This window comes from Pseudophryne corroboree, chromosome 11 (assembly GCF_028390025.1).
Source record: "Pseudophryne corroboree isolate aPseCor3 chromosome 11, aPseCor3.hap2, whole genome shotgun sequence".
Classification (NCBI taxonomy): domain Eukaryota; kingdom Metazoa; phylum Chordata; class Amphibia; order Anura; family Myobatrachidae; genus Pseudophryne; species Pseudophryne corroboree.
In genome coordinates, this window is record NC_086454.1 from 56,037,189 (window position 1) to 56,063,785 (window position 26,597).

General features: G+C 45.1%; 1 protein-coding gene across 5 annotated transcripts in view; it reads right to left on the reverse strand.

Annotated features, from left to right (window-relative positions):
* Nucleotides 1-26,597, reverse strand: part of ANO3 (anoctamin 3) — a 1,051,220-nt gene that overhangs the window by 484,429 nt on the left and 540,194 nt on the right. For all 5 annotated transcript variants that reach the window (XM_063944334.1, XM_063944333.1, XM_063944335.1 and 2 more), the window contains exon 2: nucleotides 18,640-18,834. In XM_063944334.1, the coding sequence (XP_063800404.1) occupies nucleotides 18,640-18,834 (195 nt within the window). The remainder of the gene's footprint in view (nucleotides 1-18,639; nucleotides 18,835-26,597) is intronic.

The window sequence follows — 26,597 nt, forward strand, 5'->3', positions numbered from 1 at the left end:
GACTGGTCGGTTTACTGAATCAACCCGAACCGAGGTTGATCGCCCCCTTCCTGAACAATTGGCCCCCATAACTTGCAGGCGTTGCTTTCACCACCTCTGACCTTCAATCAGGGTCTTCAGCGAACCCTTACAAAAACCAAAATGTTCACGATAGGCTGACGGTGGCGGTTTACCGAGTACCCCACTCACTCGCCCACGCCGACCAATACGACCTACACACTGCCTTAGCGCTGGCGTACTCGACCCAGGGCCCCTATGAACCTCTATTTACTGGAACATGCGAGGGATATCCGCAGAACACTTACTCTTTCCAGTAACTATTGGTTGTTGGACAATTCCTGAGTGACCAGCGAACTTCCCTTCAGAAAATAAAAAATTACACAAATCACGTCAGAATGTACAAGTAGTGTTTATGACCGGGTTCGTACACAAATGGTACTGGTCAGATTAACTAATGCACACAATTACGTGCGGTACAATCGTTCAGCACATAAGCAACTAATCTTATGTGCTGAGCGACCAGTGGAATCGAAAATTTCGGCTGCGAATTCCTTCAGCCAGAGCTTTATTGGCCTATATGGGTTTTGCACCAACCCCCTGGGTTGTGCCCTTTTCTCTTATTTATGGCAGACTGCTTAGTCTGCTGTACCTGGACCTCCTGGTCTGTTATGGACCTCCTGGTCTGTGCTACAGTATGACCTCCTGGTCTACTACACTCTACTGCTCAAATTTTATATTTAACAAGGGATGCCTCCCTAGCCACCATGTACGACACTTACATGCATGTACCTCTGCGAGAACTCGACTTCTTGTGGTTCAACCTTGAAAATTGTATAAACTTATATATACAAAACACTCACTCACCACATGTATACTTTTGTTTCTATTTCTATTTCTGCGCAGAAATTTTCTTTAAACCAGATGTGTTGTGAATTTGGAGAAGGATCTGTTAGTCTAAATTTCGGACACTAAAATAAACTTGCGCTATTTATCGCGTTGCCACCTTTTCGCCTGTTACGATAAGACTACCGTGTGATTTGAGCTACGTGGGCGTACCCGGACGCCCCGTTGCGTAATTTACGCTGCGTGCGTCGGCCTTTGAGTTGCGTACGCGAGTCTCACCCTTTGTTAGAGACACGCGTACGCAAAGCAAATATCCACCGTAACACAACTAACACGTTTTATCAATGTAGATGATTCTCGATCGTCTACCGCGCAACACACCAATCTCTCCTTATACCTTAGGTAGAGTTGCGTGTGGGCTTTACACTTTATCCCTTTATATATTACATTTACACTTTAACTATGAAATAGCGACAAATCTCTCTTAGCACGTTTTATCAATTATAAAATGGCAAACAGGAGAGTGATATGAAAATACACGAATGAAAAAGAAATGCAGATATGTGCGTGCGTGCGTACGCAAGACAGAAATAAATAGTTTTAAAAGACACTAGCGTTTTGTTCTTACCTCCGGTTCCGGATTCCCTCAGCACCCTTTACTAAGCGAAGCAGACGCTTATCCCGTCAGCACTGCGAAGAATATGATCTCCCGCCCTTTGCTGATGGATAATGTCTGCTGAAATTACCTAGCAGAGATATGTGAAGGACAGGACGAGCCGCCAATTGATAAAGCTAAATATTTATCTTATTTAAAACCCTTTAAGAGGCCTAAGAACACTGTACGCTATTGACGTATGGAGTACCGTAAGGGTACGCACGTTGCGTAACAATCGCTTAGCCGTGGTCGAGACGCTCAAGCGTCACGTTCGCTCACGGCCAAGAGATCACAGGCAGGCACGCTATTGGCTGCTGACTAACGTAATGGTTCGCTATAGCGTAGCGGACGCTCAGGACCACGAGGAGATCACCAGCGGCGCAGACGCTCACAATGTTAAACCTTTATACCTAAACCATAAACAATGTACTATGCAGTAAAACCTTAGTGTAGAGATAGGGTGTAGATGCAACACAGTGTAACCTTATTAACTTAAAAGCTGTTTGAGCGTCACCGACGCTCTGTGAATACTTAACACTATAATAAATACACAACTACCGGGCTTAGGGTCTGACGCCTTATATGAATGTTATACTTGCAAAAAGAATAATACAATACAAGTCATACACTACAATATAACATAGACTAACTAACCGGGTAACTACACAGGAAATACAATACAATACTATTACGTTTAAGAGAATACGAGAGAAAGAGGAGAAGAGAGAGAGAGAGATATGGCCCATAATAACAAGAAAGACAATATGATTGCGGAGAAAACTTACGCACAAAGGGGAACGATCGCATGCGCCTCTGGACATCCAGCTCCCGATTTTCAGCAATGAGAACCGTTGAAGAGTGAGAGCTGGATGTGATCGGCTTGTCTATTTATGCCCCACACACAATACAATTCAATGGTCCCTACAATCTCATTGTTCATTGGACACAGGAATTCCTCCTCGCATTATAACAAAAGGTCATAGGTTGATTCATACAGGTGGGCTGTGACAATTTCCAACTGCTCAGGTGGGTGGGAAACTAGGTTTCCCGCCGCATGGATAAGTAAGTGCAAATAATAGTAAATGGACATAAACTTCTTATGTCCATAACTATTCGCACGAGCGATTAATCCGCTTCAAACCAACACCGGAATATTGCTAATTAAATACTCTTCCGATGGATACTAAACACCACTGTATTACTCCTGTCTGACCCTTCGTATCAAACAAAGAGGGATTTCTCTGTCCATGAACATCCTACATTAACCAAACTTTCAGATTCTATCAAAGGGACCATAATCTACAAAATACATTATATGGTGAAAATATGTAACGAAAGAGTCGCAAGCTACGAACACATAAACTCTACCGTAAATGCACATACCGCGCGCCTGCGGGTGCCCGCAACAGCGAGTATGCGCACGCACGGGAGAGCGCACGCATGCGCAGCGCGGACCTGTATGAGGTGCAAATATGGCAGTGTGCATCGTGATATTTTTCTGACTTTGACACCCGTCAGGGTCGTCGGTCAACGACGCGATACCGCCGGCACACTGCTTGGTGGTGTACCAGTCGTTTGACGAGGCGCTGGAGTTGGTTCGTAGTTACGGCCCGGGAGCTCTGATTGCTAAGATCGATGTTGAGTCCGCGTTTCGGTTGCTCCCGTTGCATCCGGACTCATTCCGTTTATGGGTTTTCGGATCGGAGCGGAATATTTCATTGACAAATGTTTGCCGATGGGATGTTCCGTTTCCTGCTCGTTTTTTGAACGGTTTAGCACATTTTTACATTGGTGCGTGGAGTCTTCGTCAGGGGGTCATGGAGTTGCGCATTACCTCGATGATTTCCTGTGCGTGGGACCGGCGAATTCGCCGTGCTGCAGCGACTTGCTGTTCAGCATCCGAGCGCTGTTTTTTCACTTTGGCGTTCCTGTGGCCGAGGATAAAACGGAGGGGCCGGTCTCCTGTTTGTCATTTTTGGGGATAGAAATCGACACGTGGCAGGATCGTGTCGACTGCCTCCAGACAAGGTTGCGAAGCTCCGCGAGGCTATCTGCTGGTTCGTAAGGTCGCGCAAAGTCACGCTGCGGCAGGCGCAGTCCTTGCTGGGCATTTTGAACTTTGCTTGTCGGGTAATCCCGATGGGCGGGGTTCTCTGCCGGAAGCTGGAAAGGGCGACTGCGGGGTGTGCCAGACCGCATCATTTCGTATGCTTGTCCTCCGAGATTAAGAGGGATTTGGCCGTATGGGCCTCGTTCCTGGAGGACTTTAACGGGGTGTGTATATGGCGGGCCCCAACAGTCGACAGTGCTGGGCTGCAGCTGTTTAACGACGCGGCGGGTTCCTCTGGGTTCGGTTGCTATCTGGAGGGATCTTGGTGCGCGGCCTCGTGGAGGTTTGGGGCGATCGTCTGGCGCATCGCAGCATCTTGTTTAGATGTGACAATCTGGGCGTGGTGCATGCGATAAATAACCAAAGGGCGAAGTTGCTGGTGGTCCTGAGGGTGCTGGGGCAGTTGCTGTTGACATGCTTGCATAGGAATGTGTGGTTCCGCGCGCAGCATGTGCCTGGGCTGGAGAATGGAATTGCCGACGCATTGTCACGAGGTCAGTGGGAGAGGTTTTGTTTGTTGGCACCGAGGCAGATGAGCAAGGTTTTCAATGTCCCGGTTATGTCTGGCAGGTGATCGGGCCGGACTGGAGGGTCTAGCGATGCGGTCAGTCGCTCCAAACACGCTCAAGGCTTACGGACAAGCTTGGAGCGAGTGGGAGGAGTTTGTCCGAGGACGAAGTCAACAAGGTAAGAGCGGTCATCGTATGATGCTTTCTTTTATTTGGCAGCTGTTTGTTACGGGTAGGTCCAGAGCGGTGGATCCCGGTACTTGGCTGGTATTTCGTTCTTTAGCAAAATCAAGGGTGTCACTGACGTGACAAAGAGCGGGATTCTGCTTAAGGCGATAAAGGGATGGGCGCGCGTGGCGCCGCCGCCCCGCCGCCTGATAGGAGGCGGCCCATTGATGCGGCCTTGCTTCCGGCTGTCATCATGGCGGTTGGCGGTATCGTGTCGTCCATGTTTGAGTCGCTGCTGTTCAGTTTGGCGTTCTCAATGGCTTATCACGGTGCCTTTCGGGTTTCGGAGCTGGTGGCGCCTTCTAAGCGAGCAGATTCGCGCATGCTTCTCGAGGACGTGGTGGTGGGTGAGAGGTCCTTGCTGTGCAGATTGCGTCGCTCTAAGACGGACTAAGTGGGTAGAGGTCGATGGGTCACCTTGGTTCCGGCGCTTGAGGAGAGCATTTGCCCAGTGAGGTTGGCAGTTCAGTATGCGGCAGTACGGCCGATGGTCGGGGGTCGTGGTTGCTTCATTATGACGGTTTGCCAGTGACGAAATATCAGTTTCGTTGGATGCTGGGTCGCTGTCTGGCGAGCTTGGGCCTTCCACCCGCTGCTTTCGGGACGCATTCCTTTCGCATCGGGGCTGCGACGTCGGCTGCGTCGGCAGGGTTTTCCGTGGCTGAAATCCAGGCGGTGGGGCGATGGAAGTCGTCAAGTTACAGACGATATATTCGCCCCGTTGCATGAGATGTTTGCTTGCATGTGGTTTTGTTCGTAGTTGTTATAAGTCATGTTGTACAGTTCAGTACGTCCTTGTGTTGTGTGTCTGTTTGTCTCCCCGTTTTCTCCTACTCAGGGATTAGCCACTCGCCGCTGCTGGCAGCGGGGGTCTGGAGTTCTTTTGCGATTTTTTGCCTGACTTGACGGACTGAATTCTAATCCACAATTCGGCTGATCAGTTCTAATCAAAGTCCCTCAGCAGGTTTTTACGCTTTCACCTTCAGCTGAGTTCTTACATGTTTTTCCCATTTTATACCCCCCCCCCCCCACCCCACCCCGTTTAATTTCTTATTTTAATTTTGATTTTCCCATTGTGTGTTTATGTTCTGCTTCAAATTGGCTGGAAGCTTGTGCAGATCGGCTAGGCCGTGACTTCTGCAATAAACGAAAACCCAATTTTTTCTTTTGGCAGATCCTTCAGGTTAATGCGTTTAATATCACTGCATTAGATAATTAGTAACCAATTTTTACCCCTTTCCTTCTTTTCAGGTTGGGTAGAAGATGACTTGGCTATCTGGGTGGTTGGCCACTCTTATGTGTATTGGGCAGCCAGGTTTTTGGCCTCGGAGGGGGCACAGATGTTTCCTAGGGCTCATGGCGCTCGTTGGCTTGGTTGGCGGGGGATGATGTGGAAAGATCTGAAGAGTAGATTGGTCAGTCAGGTCAGCGAGCATGGAGTCCCTAGGGTGCTGGTTGTCCATTTAGGTGGCAACGACCTGGGGAAGAGGACATCTTTGGAGCTGCGGTGGGCCATGATAAAGGATCTGGCCAGTGTGGCCGCAGCATGGACCAATTGTGTCTTGGTGTTCTCAATGATGGTGCCAAGGTTGAGTTGGCGAGGTGTGGCGGACGGTCGCCTGATTGTTGAGGCCAGGCAGAAGGTGAATGGGTGGTGGCGAAGTGGGTGTTGTCCCACGGAGGCAAAGTGGTTCGCCACCCTAGGATTCGGTTCCGAGACAGTCACCTTTTTCGGCCTGATGGTGTGCATCTGTCCAATGAGGGGATGATGCTTTTCCTGGAGGATCTGTGTCTAGTGTTGCAGGAGTTAGGTTGAGGTTATGGTGGCGGTGCGAAGACTCTGGGGAGGAGTCTTTCGCTGTTGGCGGAAAAGAACGGCAGGTTGTAGTTTGTATTGTTAGCTGTAGTGATTTACAGTTTGGTGTGGTTTAGGTGCACTCACCTCCATCGACTTTTAGGGCCGCTCGACCACCCTTCCGGGGGCAGCGGCAGGCACCCATCAGGGTGGGTAGTCACTGTGGGGGTTGAGTTGGGCACCTATTACCGATTTTATAGTTTGTATTTAAATTAGGATAGTTTTGAATTTTAACGTTTTTAAGGTTAGCGTCAGTTCAATAGAGCCGTTCTTTTTTCTGCCACCATATGCCGGCTGAATCGGCATGTTAACAAAATTTTCAATTACAGGTTTGCTAATGGTTAGGGTACAATAAATAGCTAGCAATTTTTCTGCCAAATTCAAGTCTCCGTGTCATTATTTCTTGGTATTTGAGGTATATGAATGCTTTACTTTGAATGAAGGGGTCCACCGAGTATCATTAGGATGTTTATTATATGAAAACCATTAAATAGCTTACTGCATTATTTTTCCTTTTTGTTTGCTTTTTACATGTACAGTAATTACTGTTGAATTCAAATAGTCAAATATAATTAGGGAGCTGTATATCTAACATTGTAATCGACATAATCTCGTTGACATGGAATTAACACAAGAATGAGTTTAATAAAGGATTCATGGGAAATGTCACATAGTGCTCTCTTGTACTGCAGCAATAAATGAAACTGAATATTCACTGTAGAACTATGTATAATTATATACCAAAAGAAAAAAAAATGTTCTACTGTAATTTACAGTAGGTTTGTAACAAAGAAAAAGAAAAGAAAAAAAAAACATGATTACTCTCTAGGCTCTTAACATAAAGAATAAAACAATTGAGTGTATACTGTAAGTATTTAAACCACTAAGGGGTCGATTCTATTCGGCAACTTAAGAATAGCGCCGGGAATTAGCTCCTGACGCTATTCAATTCAGCTCCAGCTAAGTCGGCGATGTCCCGTTCTCGCCGACTTAACAGGTAGTTTTGTCGGGAGAACGGGCATTCTCCGACTTAACTACCCGCGGCGATGCCGATTCCCGACAGAATCAGCCTCGCGCCGGCCGCGAGGCAGCACTTTTGTCGGGTTTCTTCTCTCATCCCCCGGGGATGAGAGAAGAATTCCCGACAATTGCGGGTCACTAGCAGCTGAATTGAATAGCGTCGGGAGCTAATTCCCTGCGCTATTCTTAAGTTGCCGAATAGAATCGACCCTAAGAGTATCTGACCTACATCTTCCATCGCCCATAACCAGTAACACAGGGGGTCATTCCGAGTTGATCGTAGCTGTGCTAAATTTAGCACAGCTATGATCATCTTCCCAGACATGCGGGGGGACGCTCAGCACAGGGCTAGTCCGACCCGCATGTCAGTATGCCCCCCCTTCCCCGCACAAGTACAAAAGCATTGCACAGCGGCGATGCTTTTGTACTGTAAAAGTAACTCCCGGCCAGCGCAGCTTCTGCGGCTGGCCGGGAGTTACTCATCACTGCCCCGGGTCGCAGCGGCTGTGTATGACGTCACGCAGCTGCTGCAGCCCGCCCCCAGCATGGTCTGGCTACGCCTGCGTTGGACTGACCGCGCCCTGAAAACAGCGGGCAAACGCCGTCGTGATGCCCCCTCCTGCCCAGCGACCGCCCCTGCCGGTCAATCAGGCAGAGGAGATCGCTAGGTAACAACGGCCTTTGGCTGTCTGGCATGCGCCGGCGTGCGGCACGTGCAGTTCCGACCCGATCGCTGCGCTGCGAACAACTGCAGCATGCAATCTGGTCGGAATCAGTCCAGAGCAAGGAACTAACACTATAGGGGTCAATTCAATTCGATCACTAGTTGCCAATTCCACTAGTTTACTTAAGTTTTGTCGACAATTGGAATTCCCACCAATTCAATTGTCGCCAATGTGACTGTTTAGTCGGCGATGTATATACAATTCCTGACAATTTGTTCTCTCTATAGGTTATAATGGTCAGACCAATTCAATGAACTCGCGGGTGGGGAGAGAGTTCGAATTCCCGACAATTTTAGACTTAAACTCTCCCTTTTTTTCTCTCATCCCCCAAGGGGTGAGAGCTGACAAATTTTTGTTTTGAATTTAATACTAAGCTATTTGAAATGCTGTAAATAGGTCTAATTTTTCAATTCAACACATTTATATTCCCACTGGCTAGTTTAGCAAGTGGTTTGTCCCTCTCCCTTCTTAGTTGTTTCAACTAACATTTGCTGCAATAGAGGATTTCATCTGAAGAAGGAGGACAGCATGCACCTGACTGGAGTTTTAAGAGGACGTCAATCAAATCTTATCGTATAGTACATGATTACACAACTAGGACAGCGATGTGTTTTGTGCCGCAGTGCACCGCAAACAACATTGCAGCGGGGCAGTTATGTCAGAGAATGCTGGTTCTCCCTACAAAACGGCAGGTTTAAGTCGCGAGAACCGGCATTCTCTGATTTGCGGAGCACTAAATTGATTAGCTGCGGGAGCCCCCTACTGGCTACTGCCACTATTCAATCCGTGCTGAAACTGAATTTACCCCTTCGAAAAACATTTTACTTACTTTAATATTATTTTCAGAATTTTTAAATAAACTTTTGGACTTGCGGTGCCGTGAAAAAAATTCTGATACTCAGGTGGCGATACAAAAAAGTTTGGAAACCACTGCACTACACTACTAAATAAAATAAAAAAACACTTTACTACTGCTGCTACTCTACACTGCTCACCCTGCACACACTACAGTACTGCTGCTAATCTCTACTCCCAGCCCCACCTACAGTACACTACAGCCCCATACACACAGGGAGAGTTCCCCAGAGATGTGTGCGCAGTGAAGAGGAGGGGGTCGCTCATGTCACCCAGCGGTGAAATGAGTGATGTGCTAGATTGAGCCTGCATGCAGGCTCAATCTAGCACCAGCGATAGTCAGATTGCTTAGAATTTAAGCACTGTTCTCTCCGTGTGCACCCCCCTTACCTCTCAGCCAATACACTACTTCACTCCCTTCCCTGCATAATCCGTCACTACCCTGCACTGCACCCCCCTCCGCGCACACACTATCTTGCTCCCCCATCCCCACAAACACTATACTACAGCCACTACCCTGCACCCCACTCCCCACACTAAGTACACCAGGCCGGACAATTGGTTGATCGGCAGTTTATGCTACCATATTAGTAACCTAATCTTAGTGCACATAGACCCCTGAGTATTTACTATATGAGAACATAAGACATTTGTGCAGGGGCAATTCCCAAAGTGAAATGGGCAAACACATATGCATGTACAAATGTACTGCAGGTCACTATTTTTGTAACTTTGGAAGTAATTTGGACTTGGGTACATACCCATTTGCATAGTGAAATATCCACATTTGACCTGTGCATGCCTACATCTCAACCAACACTCGGGCGTGGAATGGCTGACCGGTGGTAAGCATACCGGCAGCGGAATCTCGGCGGGGGGTGAGTGCAGCGAGCCCCTTGCGGGCTCCGTGGTGCCCTGTGCTCGCCACGGCTTCTATTCCCACTCTCCATGGGTGTCGTGGATACCCACGAATGGGAATAGTCCCTGTTGGTTGGCATGCTGACCGTCGGGATAATGAGGGTGCGGGATGTAGAGGGAGGTCATGTAATCGGCGGTCACATGAATACATCCCCCCAACACTCCCTTCCTCACACACAGTACACTACCTATCGCCCTGCATACCCCTCCCCGCAAACACTACTGCAGCTACCCTGCACCCTCTCAATGCATACACTACACTACTTCTCACTGTACACACCCTTCCCTGCATACTACCGCCGAACAAGTGGATACCTTTAAATACCTGGGTTCAACTATCAACGGTCAACAGATAGCCGCTACAAGTGACATCACGAGATGCATATGTTGTGCCACAGCTGCCTTTGCAACTCTGAAAAAAGGCCTCTGGGACCAAAAGGACATTACCATTGCCACAAAAATTAGGGTATTCAACATATCAGTTAGAACAAACTTACTTTATGGTTCAGAATAATGGCAATACTTAAAAACGACCTAACAAAGCTGGAATGTTTCCAAATGAGGTGCTTACGAAATATACTTTAAAAAAAATGAATGGACCGGAGAAATTAAAACATCCGAAAACTATTCAAAGACCAACCCACAGTTGAATCCTATATTAAAAGACAGCGTTTAAAGTGGTTTAGTCATGTCTGCAGAATGGAGCCTAAAAGAATACCATACCAGTGCCTAAATACTGTAACACATTCCGGAGGAATGGAAAATAGTAAGTGATACGCCAAAGAAAACATGGCTAAAGTCGATTGCCCAAGATCTTCAACCATTACACTTCCATATTGATGATGCCAAGCAAGCCGCCCTAAACCAATCCCAGTTACGTGTGATTATTAGAGATTCCCTGCCTTTGGCTGTCACAGTGCCAGCAAGCTTACGCTACTGGTGCCAACGACAATTACCGTATATACTCGAGTATAAGCCGACTTTTTCAGCACTTTTTTTTGTGCTGAAAAAGCCACCTTGGCTTATACTCGAGTCAGCGTTAGGAGGGACACGGGGAGCACAGCGCGCGGCTCTCCTGTGTCCCACCTGCATTTCCGACGGCAGTGGCGTGTGTGTGTTTAAGGAAGTGCACGAACCGGCACTTCCTTTAACACACGCCGCTGCCGCCAAAGACGCAGGAGGGACACAGGAGAGCCGCGCGCTGCGCTCTCCGTGTCCCTCCTTCGGAAGACAGCGCGGGAGCGACGGAGGGTAAGTATCTAGCACTGTGGGGCATATCTGGCAAATCTGGCACTGTGCCTTTGCACTTCTGCGGGGGGGGGGGGTTGTGGCACTGACATGCGAGGCGGACTAGCCCTGTGCTGGGCGTCCCCCCGCATGTCAGTGTGAATGATCGCACAGCTACGATCATCTCGAATGAGGGCCTATGCCTGTAATCATCAAATGTTCAGAGCCAGGAACTAGCATTTTTAACTGCAATTACCAACTGTCCAGAGCCAGGAACTAGCACTATGTCTATAATCAGGGGCATACTGTATCTATGCATTGGCCAGGATGGTGCCTGCCGAGGGGGGGTGGTCACCAGTGGTGCCACCCGTGGCCAGATGGTAGCAGTTTAGAGGTGGATTGGGCCAGCCCCCTCTCTTATCAGCAGCTGCTGTCGGCCTCGCCCGCCACGCTAAGGGCACTGTTCTCCGAGCTGTGCCTGCAGCCATATGTGTGAGAGCAGCAGTGGACTGAGCGGAAGCAGGGGCTGAAGATGTCTGCTGACTGGGCCGCACAGTGCAGCCTCTACTACTGCAGTGCGCGGTCCCGCCCCCACCTTTCCTCACTGGCGGCTGGCCTCTCTTCACACAGTGCAGTGGAAGTGCTGCTGGACCCGCTGCTTCTCCAGGCTATGAGCCTATGCCCCCTGCAAACTAATTCAAATGACTCAGCCAGCCCAGGGCACCACACATGTCGGGGCTGTCTGAAATTGCTTCACAGCCCTTCCAAGGTCTTCTTCCTACACTCTCCTGGTTCTCTACTCTTTTTACAGAAGAAATAAAAAGGCAAGTAGAATGGGGGTACTGTGTTTTGAGAGGTAATATGGGGATTCTGTGTCTACTGGGGGCGTAATATGGGGGAGTTGAATGTACTAGGGGTAATATGGGGATGACGTGTGTCTACTGGTGGGGGTAAAATGAGGGAGTTGACTTTACTGAGGTAATATGGGGGTGCTGTGTGTACTGGAGGGGATATAGGGGTACTGAGTGCACTGGGGGGCAATATGGTGGTGCTGAATCCACTGGCAGTAATATTCTGTAGGGCTGCTGTGTGTACTGGGTGGCAATATGGGGTGCTGCGTGGCCTGGGGGATAATATGGGGAGCACTGTGTGTACTGGGGGAGGGGTAATATGGGTGTGCAGTGGATACTAGGGGTTATGTGGGGGTGCTGTGTGTTCTGAGGTCAACCACAGACTGACAGCTCCTGACCCAATAGTTCTGTTCCCCAATGGTAACACTGTGGCTGAGTTAACCTCACAGCCACCGTATCAATCGGAATAATATCTGGCTGTAGATGCTCAGCTGTTGTAAGTGGATTTGGGGGAGATGTGAATGTTAATGGTGTGAGTGGAGTTGGGGGAGGTGTGAGTGGAGTTGGTGGCAGTGTGAGCGGAAAACAAGTTATAAATACAGTTTCATTGTTTTCTGAAACACAAGGGGGGAGGGGGGGTTGGGGTGCCAGTTCCCTACTTTACCAGGGGCGTTCGCACACCTCACCTGGGCTTGTGACATTGCTAATTGGACCACGAAGGACTGGCGACATGTTACGTGTTGTGATGAGTGATGGTTTCAGTTGTTGTGGTCTGAAGGTAGGGTTCGGGTGTGGCGCAGACCCCATGAGGCAAAGGACCCCAGATGTCAGCAAGGAACTGTGCAGGCCTATGGTGGATCCATAATGATGTGGGGTGTATTTCACGTGGCATGGGTTGAGTCCGCTGGTCCGCCTGAACATGTCATTGACTGAGAACTGCTAGTTTGCTTTGCTTGACGACCATTTGCGGTCCTTCATGGATTTCATGTAGCCCCAACAGGATAATGCACTATGTCATCAGACCCAAGTTGTCCAGAATTGGTTCAAGGAGCATTCTGGAGAGTTTCAACAAATGGTGTGGCCACCACGTTTGCCAGTCTTGAACCCATTCGAGCATCTATGGGAGCATATTATATTTACAATCAATGCTATATACTGTACAATACACTATTGCTCTAGCCAAGTCCACTGGGAGGCTGACCGCTATCAATGCTGACTCCTCTAGTGACTTGCATGCTTCTCTGGTAGTTAACCATACACTCTCTGATAGCTGTCCACACTCTCTTAACACATCATTTCAAGGTCCCCTTATATTGCATTCACCTGGTAGAGACACTGCCATTACTCCTACTCATAGATTCAGCCTCTCACAAGCTCAATCTTGTGGGCTGACAACTGCACTGTAGGTACTGAGTGCTTCCCAAACACCCATGCTTTAAATACTTGAAACCAAGGCTAGGGTAGCGGTATCCTGCTCTGACATTACACTCCATCTTATACTGTCAACATTTCTTTCTCAATCTCTTTGCTGTCACCAGTTTCTCTCTGTCCTGCAGCATATCTCTTGGGACTGAGATACAATATACTCGAGCACTGAACAGACTGGTCGGAGACTCTTATAAACAGATGGTTCTATCAGCGTAAAGCCATGGTCTCCCAAATGCATTAGACACTATCAGGGTACAAACTAAAAGGAATAGGGTCTAATTCAAGGTTGATTGCAAAACAACATTTTCCTCTAATGGGCACAACCATTTGCACTGCGGTGGGGGGGGGGGGGGGGGGCAGATATAACATGTGCAGAGAGAGTTAGAGTTGGGTGGGGTGTGTTCAAACTGAAATCGAAGTTGCACTGTAAAAATAAAGCAGCCAGTATTTACCCTGCACAGAAACTAAATAACCCACCCAAATCTAACTCTCTCTGTACATGTTATATCTGCCCCACCTGCAGTGCACATGGGTTTGCCCATTACAGGAAAATGTTGTTTTGCAATCAACATTGAATTACTCATATATTTTCTTAAAACCGAAGGCCCTGAAAATGACCTCACCATTCCCCTGAAGGCATCACACTACACACTCACTCCTGAGGGGCTATTACTGACCGATTACTAATAAAGGGGGTCATTTATGAAGGCTGATGTGATGCAGTATATTGTGTATAGGCACAACTGCATCAATTTGTACAGCAAAGCAGAGGTGTAGACTTACATTGGCCATGCACTGCCTTTGCAGATGTGATGTGAGTGATCATTTGGTTTTACATTTTGTACATGTTCTATTGAACAGTATAACATATTAGCAAATGAAACTACAACACACTTCATTATAAAATGTTATTATAATGTGTTGATGATAATTGCACATTCTAAAAACTGGCAAATAACCTATGTAAGTGCATAAAATAGCTCATAACCATGACCAAGCCCTTAGGGCGACTTCCTGTGACCCTTCGACGTTTGTCTAGCAATAAATGTTTGTGGGACTTGTAGTTCCACAAAGGGTAGTGTGACGCATATATTAAATTGGCCATAAAACCCATTTTACACTTTCCACAGTCTTTGCAGCACACGGCAGCCTCTACTTTAACCCTGCTGCTCCCCCACTGCAGTAAGCTGCCACAGTAGTAAAAAAGCATTCTAATATTCTTGTGTTACAGCACTGTAATTGTCACACTGCATCCTTGCCATCAAAGACAACATATAGAAACCATTACTACAAACAGCAAGAATAAACAAAAATCTACAGTTACGCCATTGAAGTTCTCTGTGGCCCATAAAAACTTTTTAGGAATATAAAGACAAATATCTAAATGACTAATATATATATATATATATATATATATATATATATAAAGTGCCATATTATAAGGTCAGTACAACAGGTGACTTGAAGTTTCCTGAAGCTGGATTCACAGTATTGATATTGAGGTAAATGGTTCCGGTATGAATGGTCGACAGTCATTAGGTCGACCACTATTGGTCGACATTGACATGGTCGACATGGACACATGGTCGACACATGAAAATGGTCGACACATGAAAGGTGAACATATGAAAAGGTCGACATGAGTTTTTTTACTTTTTTTGGTGTCGTTTTTTGCGTAAAGTGACTGGGAACCCCAATTAGTGCACCGCGTCCCCTCGCATGGCTCGCTTCGCTCGCCATGCTTCGGGCATGGTGCCTTCGCTCCGCTACCGCTTCGCTCGGCACACTTTACCGTTCCAATCGTAGTCCATGTGGATCGTAAAGTATGGAAAAGTTCCCCAAAAGAAAAAAAAGTTAAAAAACTCATGTCGACCTTTTCATGTGTCGACCTTTCATGTGTCGACCATGTGTCCATGTCGACCATGTCAATGTCGACCAATAGTGGTCGACCTAATGACTGTTGACCATAACATGGTCGACCATGTGAACGGATACCAAGGTAAATGTGTCCATAACTCGCTGGGTTGTCAGATATGCCTAGAAGTTTATTTGGGCTCTCACTATAATGAATCCACTTTTTTATGTTTCTGTAAGTGTTTTCTGTACTGGATTATTAGCTCTGTTTAAAAGCAAATGGAATTCCGGTGTCAGTCTTCTGAACGCTGGGATCCCGACAGCTGGTATTTTAACTGAATCCCGTCTTAATTGATAATACAATGTTACGAACATTTGATATTCTGCCTTTTGGGTGAAATACAGCACTCATGAGCGCTGTGTAATCATACCCTGTTTCTCATTGATATTTCATAGGGGTAAAACCCGGATCAAACTGACCCTTATAATTACATTACCCCTCTAAGCAATGGTGATATATGCAGATCAGAGAACAGGTAGGTAGTGTTTTCTAGGTTAAAAACGAGCGCTGAATGATCCGTGTAAAATGATTTGATTTTACACGTATCATTCAGCGCTCGTTTTTTAACCTATAATTATCCATTTTATCTGAGCTGCTTTTACACAAGCGCAGACAACATTTTTATTGATTTTAGGTAGTGTTTTCTGAAAGCCCAGATGTGAGATGTGACTAGTCTGATGTATGCACAGAAGTTTAGGATACATGTAAGTGCTTTTATCTTTACATTTTAGTATTACACTGATTTTAGAAACTATGCATTTAAACAATTAAGATCACTGTACCACAAACAAAACGGGCTGGTTATTAATACTGCGTTTAGATAAACATTTGACGGACATGTGCTTGGCTTGAACAGATTGGGTTTTGGTTTTGGTAGATCCTGTATGTAGCCTTAATATAGATACGGACATCCATAGTGTTGTAGTTTGAATAATAAGAATGAAAGATTTCCTACTGTCTGGTATTTTGAGAACATGGTAGCATATATCATATTCTTTTTTCCATTTATTCTTGTTGATTTGTTCTGCATCTATAGCATTCATGCAATTGCAAAATAAGTCAATGCTTAATTTAATGTAATGAAGCTGTAGATTTAATTCCCCCCCCCCCCCCCCCCCCCACACACACACACACACAAAACACAATCGTGTGTGAAACATTGGGCAGTACGGATGGTGTAATGGTTAGTATTACTGCTTCACAGCGCTGAAGTCATGGGTTCAATTCCCACCATGGCCATACTGTGTGGAGTTTGTATATTCTCCTATGCTTGCCTGGGTTTCCTCCCACAATCCAAAATATACTGATAATTGGCTCCCAACAAAATTAACCGTAGCGTGAATGTGTGTGTATGCGGTAGGGAATATAGGGCCTAATTCTGAGTTGATCACAGCAGCAAATTTGTTTACAGTTGGCAAAACCATGTGCACTGCAGGGGGGGGCAGATATAACATGTGCAGAGAGAGTTAGATTTGGGTGGGGTGTATTCAAACTGAAATCTAAATTGCAGTGTAAAAATAAAGCAGCCAGTATTTACCCTGCACAGAAACTAAATAACCCACCCAAATCTAACTCTCTCTGCAAATGTTATATCTGCCCCCCCTGCAGTGCACATGGTTTTGCCCAATTGATAACAAACTTGCTGCTGCGATCAACTCAGAATTACCCCCCATAGATTGTAAATTCCACTGGGGCAGGGACTGATGTGAATGGCCAAATGTTCTCTGTACAGTGCTACGGAATATGTGTGCACTACTGTATATAAATAACTGGTAATAAATAACATTTGAAGGCATTTCGCTGTGTTCACAAAGGCACCTGATCGGTTATATTTTTACTGTTGTTTGATAAAAAAAATTTCTTAAGTGCACAGAAGCTTTTTACATTTCTGTGAACAGCACATGCATGCATAGCCAATATCTGACCTGTTTTTTTGATGAACTGTCCTGATTTTTGTTGTAAAAAGGGTTAGTTTTTACCTATCTGTGTGGGACTCAGGGTATACTTATATGATTGGAAATTTGATAAACTGGACAAAATGATAATTGCTCAATCAATTTATAGACTTAAACAGTCGCATATAAGAGGGGTTTATCTAGACAATAAGACCCTATTTTGGGTCATACATTCATACATGTGTTTTTAAGTTGAGCGATAACTTACCAGGAGGTATTACTATTATTATTTGTTATGTATAGGATTCCACAAGGGTTCTGCAGGACTTTACAAAGTATGTATGCATATACAATGAATACAAAGCAAGAAGAAAAAAATGCAAAAAATCTACAGTACAAAACATTGCAGAATATGGGATACAAGCTATATTGTTTCATATGCAGTCAGAGGACCCACAGAGGTAGCACTGCCTGGCAAGCTTAATTATTTGGTGCCAATGCAGATAGGTGAGAAGCACAATAACTTACCAGGAGGTACCTCAAAATCCTCCACTATGGCACTATAGGGACCTAAATTCCTTGAAAGCTATGCAAAAAACTCTAGAACTTGGTTTAGTCAGACTGACATTTATGGGTAGACTGAAGACATGTCCAGGCAACACTGATTTTCCCATCGGTATTGTTGGCAGATATATGGTATTAGATTGTTTTCCATTACATTAGCTCCAGAAAGTAGATTATCCCTCTATCCTTAAATTGCTTCTAACAAAATATTCAGCGAACTGGAGCAATGTATTTGCACTGCTAGCAAATGTCATTCATTTACTAACATGCACATTTGGGCACCACGATATACAAAGGGATGAGACAAGTGTGTTCCCTTTCATAAGAGGATAATTTACTGTTTATGCATATAAAGACAATACTCAGAAATATGTAGAAATGTATAACATTTATCTCAAATATAAAGCTTTAGGTCTTTACTACACCAATAAGGTTAACAAAATCTACAGTGAGTGCTTGTTTTTATATAATAAAACTGAAATCTGACATTTCCTCTTCACTGTAAGTTTAAGAATAATAAATAGCTCATTTAGATAAATTATATGCAATTAGAATAAATATATCATCAATAAAGCACTCACTAGCGGTATGTGATATAGTTGGCTGATTCGCATATGAGTTTATACCTCATTATGTATAACAAAGTTAAAATGACATTGATGATTGATCCTTTCTAATTTGTTTATAAACAATTATTTATGACTCAAAAGTGTTTCCTAGATTCCGTTAGCATTCACTCTCTGTAACGGTCACTGCTGTCTTAGTAGGTACCTCTGCCTGTGCCTTATCACAGCCTGTCTATGGTTAAGAACTGATGCCTCAGTTTTTTTTCCTGTGCAGCGATAACACTGAATTGCTATAACAGCACACTTTCTTTTTCTATTTGTTTTTCTTCTCTTTTCTTTTTTATACGGTTTCTCTACACTTTTGCCCAAGCACTATATTTACATCTTGTAGACTGTATCACACATCACTAGAGGTATAACTCAGCTCCCAAGTATTCTGACCTTGAATCAAATAATAGAAATCAATAGGACTCACCTCTCTGTTGCTCTACATCGATTGCTGCAGATCCCTCACTAACAGGCTGAGGCTGGACTTTATTCTGCTGGTGTACCGATGACTGCTTGTTGAGATGCTGAGGGTGTGTTTGGCTCTGGGCTAAACATGGCATGCTTCTCCTCGATGGTTTCAGCTGGTGCTCTTTGTCCGTCCCACTCTTACTTTTAAACATGCCTAAAAGAGTAAAAGAAAAAAAAAGACATTTACAGTATAGTGCATTCTGTCAACCAGTTTTCAAATGCTGTGTTCCATGAATGTGTCAAAAAAAGAAAAACACACAAGTTGTTAAGAAGTATTGTTAGAAATACCTAAGAATATATTCCCTATTGCGCCAAGCAGCGAGTGAGAACTGTTTAAATGTTCGGCTCTGCCTTCAGCTGCTGTTAAATGACAAAGTGACACATACATCTGTACGCAGAACAGCAGCAAGCTCAGCTTTGGAAAAATCCAAATGCACCCTATTCAACACAGATTAACATCATTAAAAATTCTGCTTAAAGTATTAACGTAACCTGTCTTAATAACATACAATCTGATCAGAGTGAGAGGATCGCTAGATGAATAGAGTCTGTAGCAGGCAATTACATTTCATGACATCACTCAGAATGATACCAGTGAAATGAGACAAAGCACAGACCCGTTGGGTGATAGACTGAGCTGTGGGCTCCCTGGGGACTGAAGGGCTGGAACATTAGATATAAAGCAGAGACGTGACAAAAGAAACCTGGGGAAAAAACTAAAAAAAAAAAAAAAATGCATTAAAGAAATGTAGATAAGTGCCTAAAGTACATCTTAACACAATTGGAGCCCCTATTATTCTTGTCAGTGTGGGTACATATGCAGTGACGGAGGACAGGCTAATCTCTGTACCGTCACAGATCTGATCATTGTTACTGGAGAGATGAGTCAGGCACCTGATGATTGGGGAATTGGTGCATGAAGTTGTAGCCTGTGACACGCATCCTGGCATGATTGCAATGAGAGGACCGTATTAAGGGGTAATTATAAATCCTTCACACCCAGAGGGCTTTTTTAACCTCCTTTGTGACAAAGGTTATTTTCATAGTTTGGCAATCTGCCAGTTTCCCTAGGAATACACTTTATTTCTTTGTCTGCATACGCACATAGTGGCAAATCTATAATGGGAGCAAGTTGAGCGGTACACACGGGCCTCTGCGTCCAGGGGCCCCACACCACACACCCTGCACCCATATTCCTCAATACGGAATACACCTCTCAGGAGGCCCGCACTGGTACCTACAGCTCTGCAAACTCGGTGGGAAAACTGCGCGGTGGCCTTTTTCCCAGCGTTTTGTGCTTGTGCAGTAGGGAAATCATAGCATACTGCTATAGCCTACTTATACTCAGCGCTGGTAGCAACTGGCTGGAGAGGAGGGTGCATCTATCTATCTATCTATCTATCTATCTATCTATCTATCTATCTAATCTATATATAAATCAAAAATCACAGAGGCTCTGCACTTATCATAATAACTAACAATAATAAACAGTGTGGGATTGGTTCACGAATTGATCAATACATTTAAACTTGAAGCACCCGACAAGGGACCCTATTTTACTTAAAAACCCTAATCTATTGCTCAAAATTCTAACCGAATGTGTGCGTTCATTGCTTATTAAGTTGGCTATACATCTAAAGGATATCATTCTAACCAGCCAACTAGATGGCTGGTTGGATTGAAAATCTGGTAATACTGTATATGGGAGGAAGAGAAATAATGATGCACACTCCTAGCACTAAGAACACTAATAATAAAAATAATTAGATAAACTCTCACAATTAACATGGAGTATAAGTGAAGTTCTTAGCACACATTTGCGCAAATATGTGGGACCATGTACCGCGACCAGGTTACTTCATAACATGGGTCCCTAACATCTCTAATACTATCACATGGGAGCAAAAAGACTAGAGGACGTTTGCCCCAAACTCCAGAAAATGGATGAAAACGTTCATTCGTATAAGTTGGTTAAATCCATTTGATTTGACCAACTTGTATGAGCGACCAATTTTGTTCATATTCCAGCATTTGGGAGCAAACAACCAATTGTCATTTACTTACATACATTAACAGATTTTCAATCTAACTAGCCAACAAATGGGCTGATTGGAATTATAATATTTAGTTATTGTTCTATTTTACAGGCCTTAACTTTGAAAAGATTATGAGAAAAAAAAAATATTTCCCAAAGTTATGTTAGCATCATTATTAATTCTGCATGTTCTCCCAAGTATACATGTTAGTTTATATTACTTATGGTGGCAGATCTGGATGTGCTTCAACCTTGGCAAAAATGGTACAGCTAGTAGACAAATTTCAGAATCGGAACATTCAGTTAGCTATCTTGCTACTTATTGTATGTCACTTTTTACTGTTGTATTACTTTTATATTTGTTAATGTATTTATGTGCAACTTTGTTTATGAATTGTAATCTTAAAAACTGCAACATCTGTGAATTTACAAATTGGGGGGCAGATGTATTAAGCAGTGGTGCAAGTAGAAAAAATGTCTTACGGGTACTATGTGCGCGTGCTAAAAAAAGGGTGTGGCCAAATGCCACATGGGGCGTGGCCAATTAAAATGGGGGCGTGATACACATACGGGGGGAGGGGCAGATACACATATGACCCCAATAGTGCCAGATATAAGTTGCCCCACAGTGCCAGATATACATTGCCCCACAGTGCCAGATACACATTGTCCCACAGTGCCAGATACACATTGCCCCACAGTGCCAGATACACATTGCTTCACAGTGCCAGATATACATTGCCCCACAGTTCCAGATATACATTGCCCCACAGTGCCAGATATACATTGCTTCACTGTGCCAGATACACAAATGCCCTCACAGTGCCAGATACACATTGCCTCACAGTGCCAGATATACATTGCCCCACAGTGCCAGATATACATTTATTCACTGTGCCAGATATACATTTATTCACTGTGCCTGATACACAAATGCCCCCAGAGTGCCAGATACACATTGCTTCACAGTGCCATATACACATTACCCCACAGTGCCAGATACAAAAATGCCCCCACTGTGTCAGATATACATTGCCCCCCAGTGCCAGATACAGAAATGCACCCACAGTGCCAGATATGCCCCCAGTGCCAGATATCCCCCATTGCCAGATATGCCCCAGTACCAGATATGCCCTCAGTGCCAGATACACATGTCCCCCTATTGCCAGATATGCCCCCAGTGCTAGATATACATGCCCCCCAGTGCCAGATACAAATATTTCCGCAGTGCCACATATGCCCCCAGTGCCAGATACATATGTCCCTGCAGTGCCACATGTCCCCAGTGCCAGATACACATGTCCCCCCTTTGCCAGATATGCCCCCAGTGCCAGATATGCCCCCAGTGCCAGATTTGCCCCCAGTGCCAGATACACATGTCCCCCCTTTGCCAGATATGCCCCCAGTGCCAGATATGCCCTCAGTGCCAGGTATACATGCCCCCATTGCCAGATATGCCCCCAGTGCCAGATACACATGTCCCCCCTTTGCCAGATATGCCCCCAGTGCCAGATGTGCCCCCAGTGCCAGGTATACATGCCCCCTGTGCCAGGTATGCCCCCAGTGCCAGATACACATGTCCCCCCTTTGCCAGATATGCCCCCAGTGCCAGGTATACATGCCCCCATTGCCAGATATACATGCCCCCAGTGCCAGGTATGCCCCCAGTGCCAGGTATACATGCCCCCATTGCCAGATATACATGCCCCCATTGCCAGATATACATGCCCCCAGTGCCAGGTATACATGCCCCCATTGCCAGATATACATGCCCCCAGCGCCAGGTATGCGCTCCCCTGCTCACCGCTGCTGTCTTGTGTGTAAGGGGAGGCGTCCTCAGTGTCCGGCGGGCGGCGGGTGCGGCTGTGTCTGTTCAATTCAGCGCCGATCCGTGAGCCAATCAAAGCTCGCGGTCCGGCAGCCCGCGAGCTCTGATTGGCTCACGGGCGGCGCTGAATTAAACGAAGACACTGAGGGGCAGGAGAGGCGCAGGCTGCGCTCTCCTCCCCTCACATCAGCGGCGGTGCGGCGGTGAACGTCGGGAAGCGGCAGTGAGCAGCGGAGGGAGGGAGCGGCGAGGTGCGGCGGCCCGTCGGTGTGGGTACGGCGTACCCACGGCTAAATTCTTAAGGGTACGCCGTACCCACCCGTACCCGCACACTTGCACCACTGGTATTAAGCCTGGAGAAGTGATAAACCAGTGATAAGTGGAAGGTGATAACGCACCAGCCAATTAGCTCCAGTATGTTAATCTACAGTTAGGAGCTGATTGACTGGTGCATTATCTGTCACATTGCACTTATCACTGCTTAATCACTACTCCAGGTTTAATACATCTGCCCCTGGATTACTTATCCAGTTATCTGTCAGTAAAGATGTGGACTTCATGCAATGCTTAAAATAACTGTCACAACTTATTTAACCTTTTATATTTTTATGTACACAATGTACATTACAGTATAAGGCATGCATTTACTTTCCCCTATATTTATACTTATATTTATATTAATATTTATAAACAGATCACCTTTCTGTATTGATATTTTCTGTGCTCTTTGCACCCACACTATGTATTATCACACAATTGTGCCCCATCTCTAAATCCCCCCTTTCATAGATTTTTTTTTTATTTTTTTTGCCTTTGTATTGTTGGAGGAAGAAAATGAAGACACTTTCTAATGTATATCAATAAATATTTAATGTTTTAATAAAAACACATTATAAAAGAGCGTTCCAGCAGGAGTCTTCTTTTCTCTCTTTGTTCGAACATGAAAAGTACACACAACAATGTATGGAGGGGTGAAAACAGAGATTCCCATAGCACAGTATGAGTAGGAGCAGTGGCAATTTTACCAATGAATATGAAAATGTCAAACTTCACCGCTATATCTTACATGAGGACACTACCGCGTGGCTGCATACGAGTGATATGTGGCTTCCATTGTATTACTGTGTGAGTCATAAATAAATGTAAGAGGTCACAGAATAATAGGAAATTTGCAACATTGATACACTCTGTTTTGTTTGGATGTCCTTTACATAGTTGCAATATTTAGAACTGGAAATTAATCTATTCCTTTCCCAGAAATAAAACTGAACCTCCGACTGACGCACAGCTAACTGGCTGGATATTTATAAGAGTGATACTTCCTCAGTAAAAAAGCATAAGTGTATACTGTAGCTACACACTAGGACTAGTAACATGAGCTCCTCCTTGTACACTGGGCAGGTGGGTACCAGGGTAAGTAACTACTTGTGTTCTCCATTTTATTAATTAAACAAATACTAGTGCCGCCATTTTTAATACATTTTTAAGTGGTGACACTATCTAGAAAAAATAAATTGTACCCCTGTAGAAATCACATAGTTTTGGTAACACAACTTGTATCACATCCCCATACACATAACACTATATTAGCGAGGCCAATCCTGGCCATTTTTTTAAATCCCGGGAATTGGGTTTGAAAAATGATCAATCCTGGGATTCCCGGGATTGGTTTGTTGTGTTTAAATTAAACATTTTCAATGTCCCCCTAGCCCAGCACAGCAAAACCCTAGACAATTTACCAGACTCTGGACAGGTGGGCGTTGAGGTCTAAGTGGCTGGCATCAGGCTGCACATCAAGACCTCTGACATCATGTCATGCTACGCAGTGCGCACAGCTGGAGGCAGGGGGGTTAGGCAGCATTTGAGCCCACTGAAGAGGCTCAACGCTGCCCGGCACTGAAAATAGAAGAGGTTGGCTAATCCTGAAATCCCCAGGATTGGAAGCTCCAATCCCAGGATTGAATCCCACCCAATTTTAGGCCTAAATCTTGGGATCCTACTGATCCCGGTATTGGCCACCATACACTCTATACTATACGTTTCACTCATTGATTTCCTGAACTAGCTCTTGCCATGAAAACAGCTCGGTCATTGTTCCAGTCAAATATTCTGTTATCCAAACACCAAACATGAATATTTTTAGATCTGTTCTGGATGACTGAATGAAGAAAACAGATTCACAATCATATGTGGCCTTGACCTTCTGCCAAAATTGGGGATGGCCAACTTGGGGCTAGCTGCCCCTGCCAATCATTCCCTTTTCATGTTGCTTAAACAGGAGGCAATCAATTTGCCAGCTGTCGGGATCCCGGCGGTCAGGATATGGACACCAGAATCCCATCAGCCGACAATGCCGACAGCTAGAATACCGGCACACAGGGGCTATTCCCACTCGTGGGTGTCCACGACACCCATAGAGTGGGAATAGATCCTGTGGCAAGCACAGCAAGCCATCGAGCCCACAAGTGGACTCGTACCGCTTGCCGCGCTGCCGGCATCCTCGGGGGCGGGATGCCGCTTTCAGGATAGTGACAGCCGGCATCCCATCCACTGGAATACATATGTATTCCACTTAAACAACTAACTCAAGCCAGCAGCTAATCCATATAATCAGTGGTGATGATAAAGGTGGGCAAAATCACTGTTAAATGCCCGGTGAATGGAGCTTTACAGTAGAACAGTCTGCCGTGCTTTGGTTTGACAATCTGGTGATACTATGGGACTAATTCATGTCTGTACACAATGGCTGATTATCACACAACGGATCGATTACCGTCAGACTGTGCATGTGCTACGAACGCAGTGTGCATGCGTGATGGTTCCGATGTGATCACACTCACAATAAGGATTACATTGCAAGGTGATTGACAGGTAGTGACTGTTTGGAGGTGTCAGCTGGAAGTTTATGGAGAGTTACTGGTAAAACACAGGCGTGTCATGCCCATTTTTCAGGGTGTGTATCTGCCATCAGCTGCGAGCTCGTACGTGCTAAAACATGGCACTTGTTCAACTATTGCTGTGTCCAGTCTGCGTAGCCATAGACTACGCAGCTCCAAAGTTTTCCTAGACTACTAGTAGTTCTACTAGACTACTTAGCTCCAAAGTTCTACTAGGCTACTTAGCTCCAAAGTTCTATTAGACTACACAGCTCCAAAGTTCTACTAGACTACTTAGCTCCAAAGTTCTACTAGGCTACTTAGCTCCAAAGTTCTACTAGGCTACTTAGCTCAAAAGTTCTACTAGACTACTTAGCTCCAAAGTTCTACTAGACTACTTAGCTCCAAAGTTCTATTAGACTACACAGCTCCAAAGTTCTACTAGACTACTTAGCTCCAAAGTTCTACTAGGCTACTTAGCTCCAAAGTTCTACTAGGCTACTTAGCTCCAAAGTTCTACTAGGCTACTTAGCTCAAAAGTTCTACTAGGCTACTTAGCTCAAAAGTTCTACTAGACTATACAGCTCCAAAGATCCCTGCTTTTTACTTGTTAGTCATGAATGTGTACGCAATTGCAAATAAGATTGCTATGAATCCGATGGGCATCTCTTTGCATTACTGGGAGGCAGCCTAAATAATACAAGAACAACGACAAACTTTAGGGGCAGTTAGGGAACACCTAGGGTTAAATTTCAGAAGAAAAATGTGCCAAATATTGGGGCAGATGTATTAAGCCTGGACAAGTGATAAAGCAGTAATAAAGAAGTGATAAGTGGAAGGTGATAATGCTCCAGCCGATCAGCTCCTAACTGTCATTTTTCAAACCCGTAAAGAGAACAAGTCACACATTTTGTGGAACAGATCAGAAATTTCCACTCATCTCTACTGTCAAAGGAACAAATATTAATTTTCTTCCTGGTAGCAGACTCCTTAGCCTTTCTTATTGTTACATTATTAGATTGGATCAAGAGGAATTATTGACCTGCTGCCCACTTCCCTTATCTTAGCCGTGCAGTGCTGCTGTACTTGTGTTTCTTTATCTATGATGAGAAGTTAATGCCATACTGTGGTATTGTCATATATTCTTCTCATCCCAAAAATCTGATCTTAAAGAACAA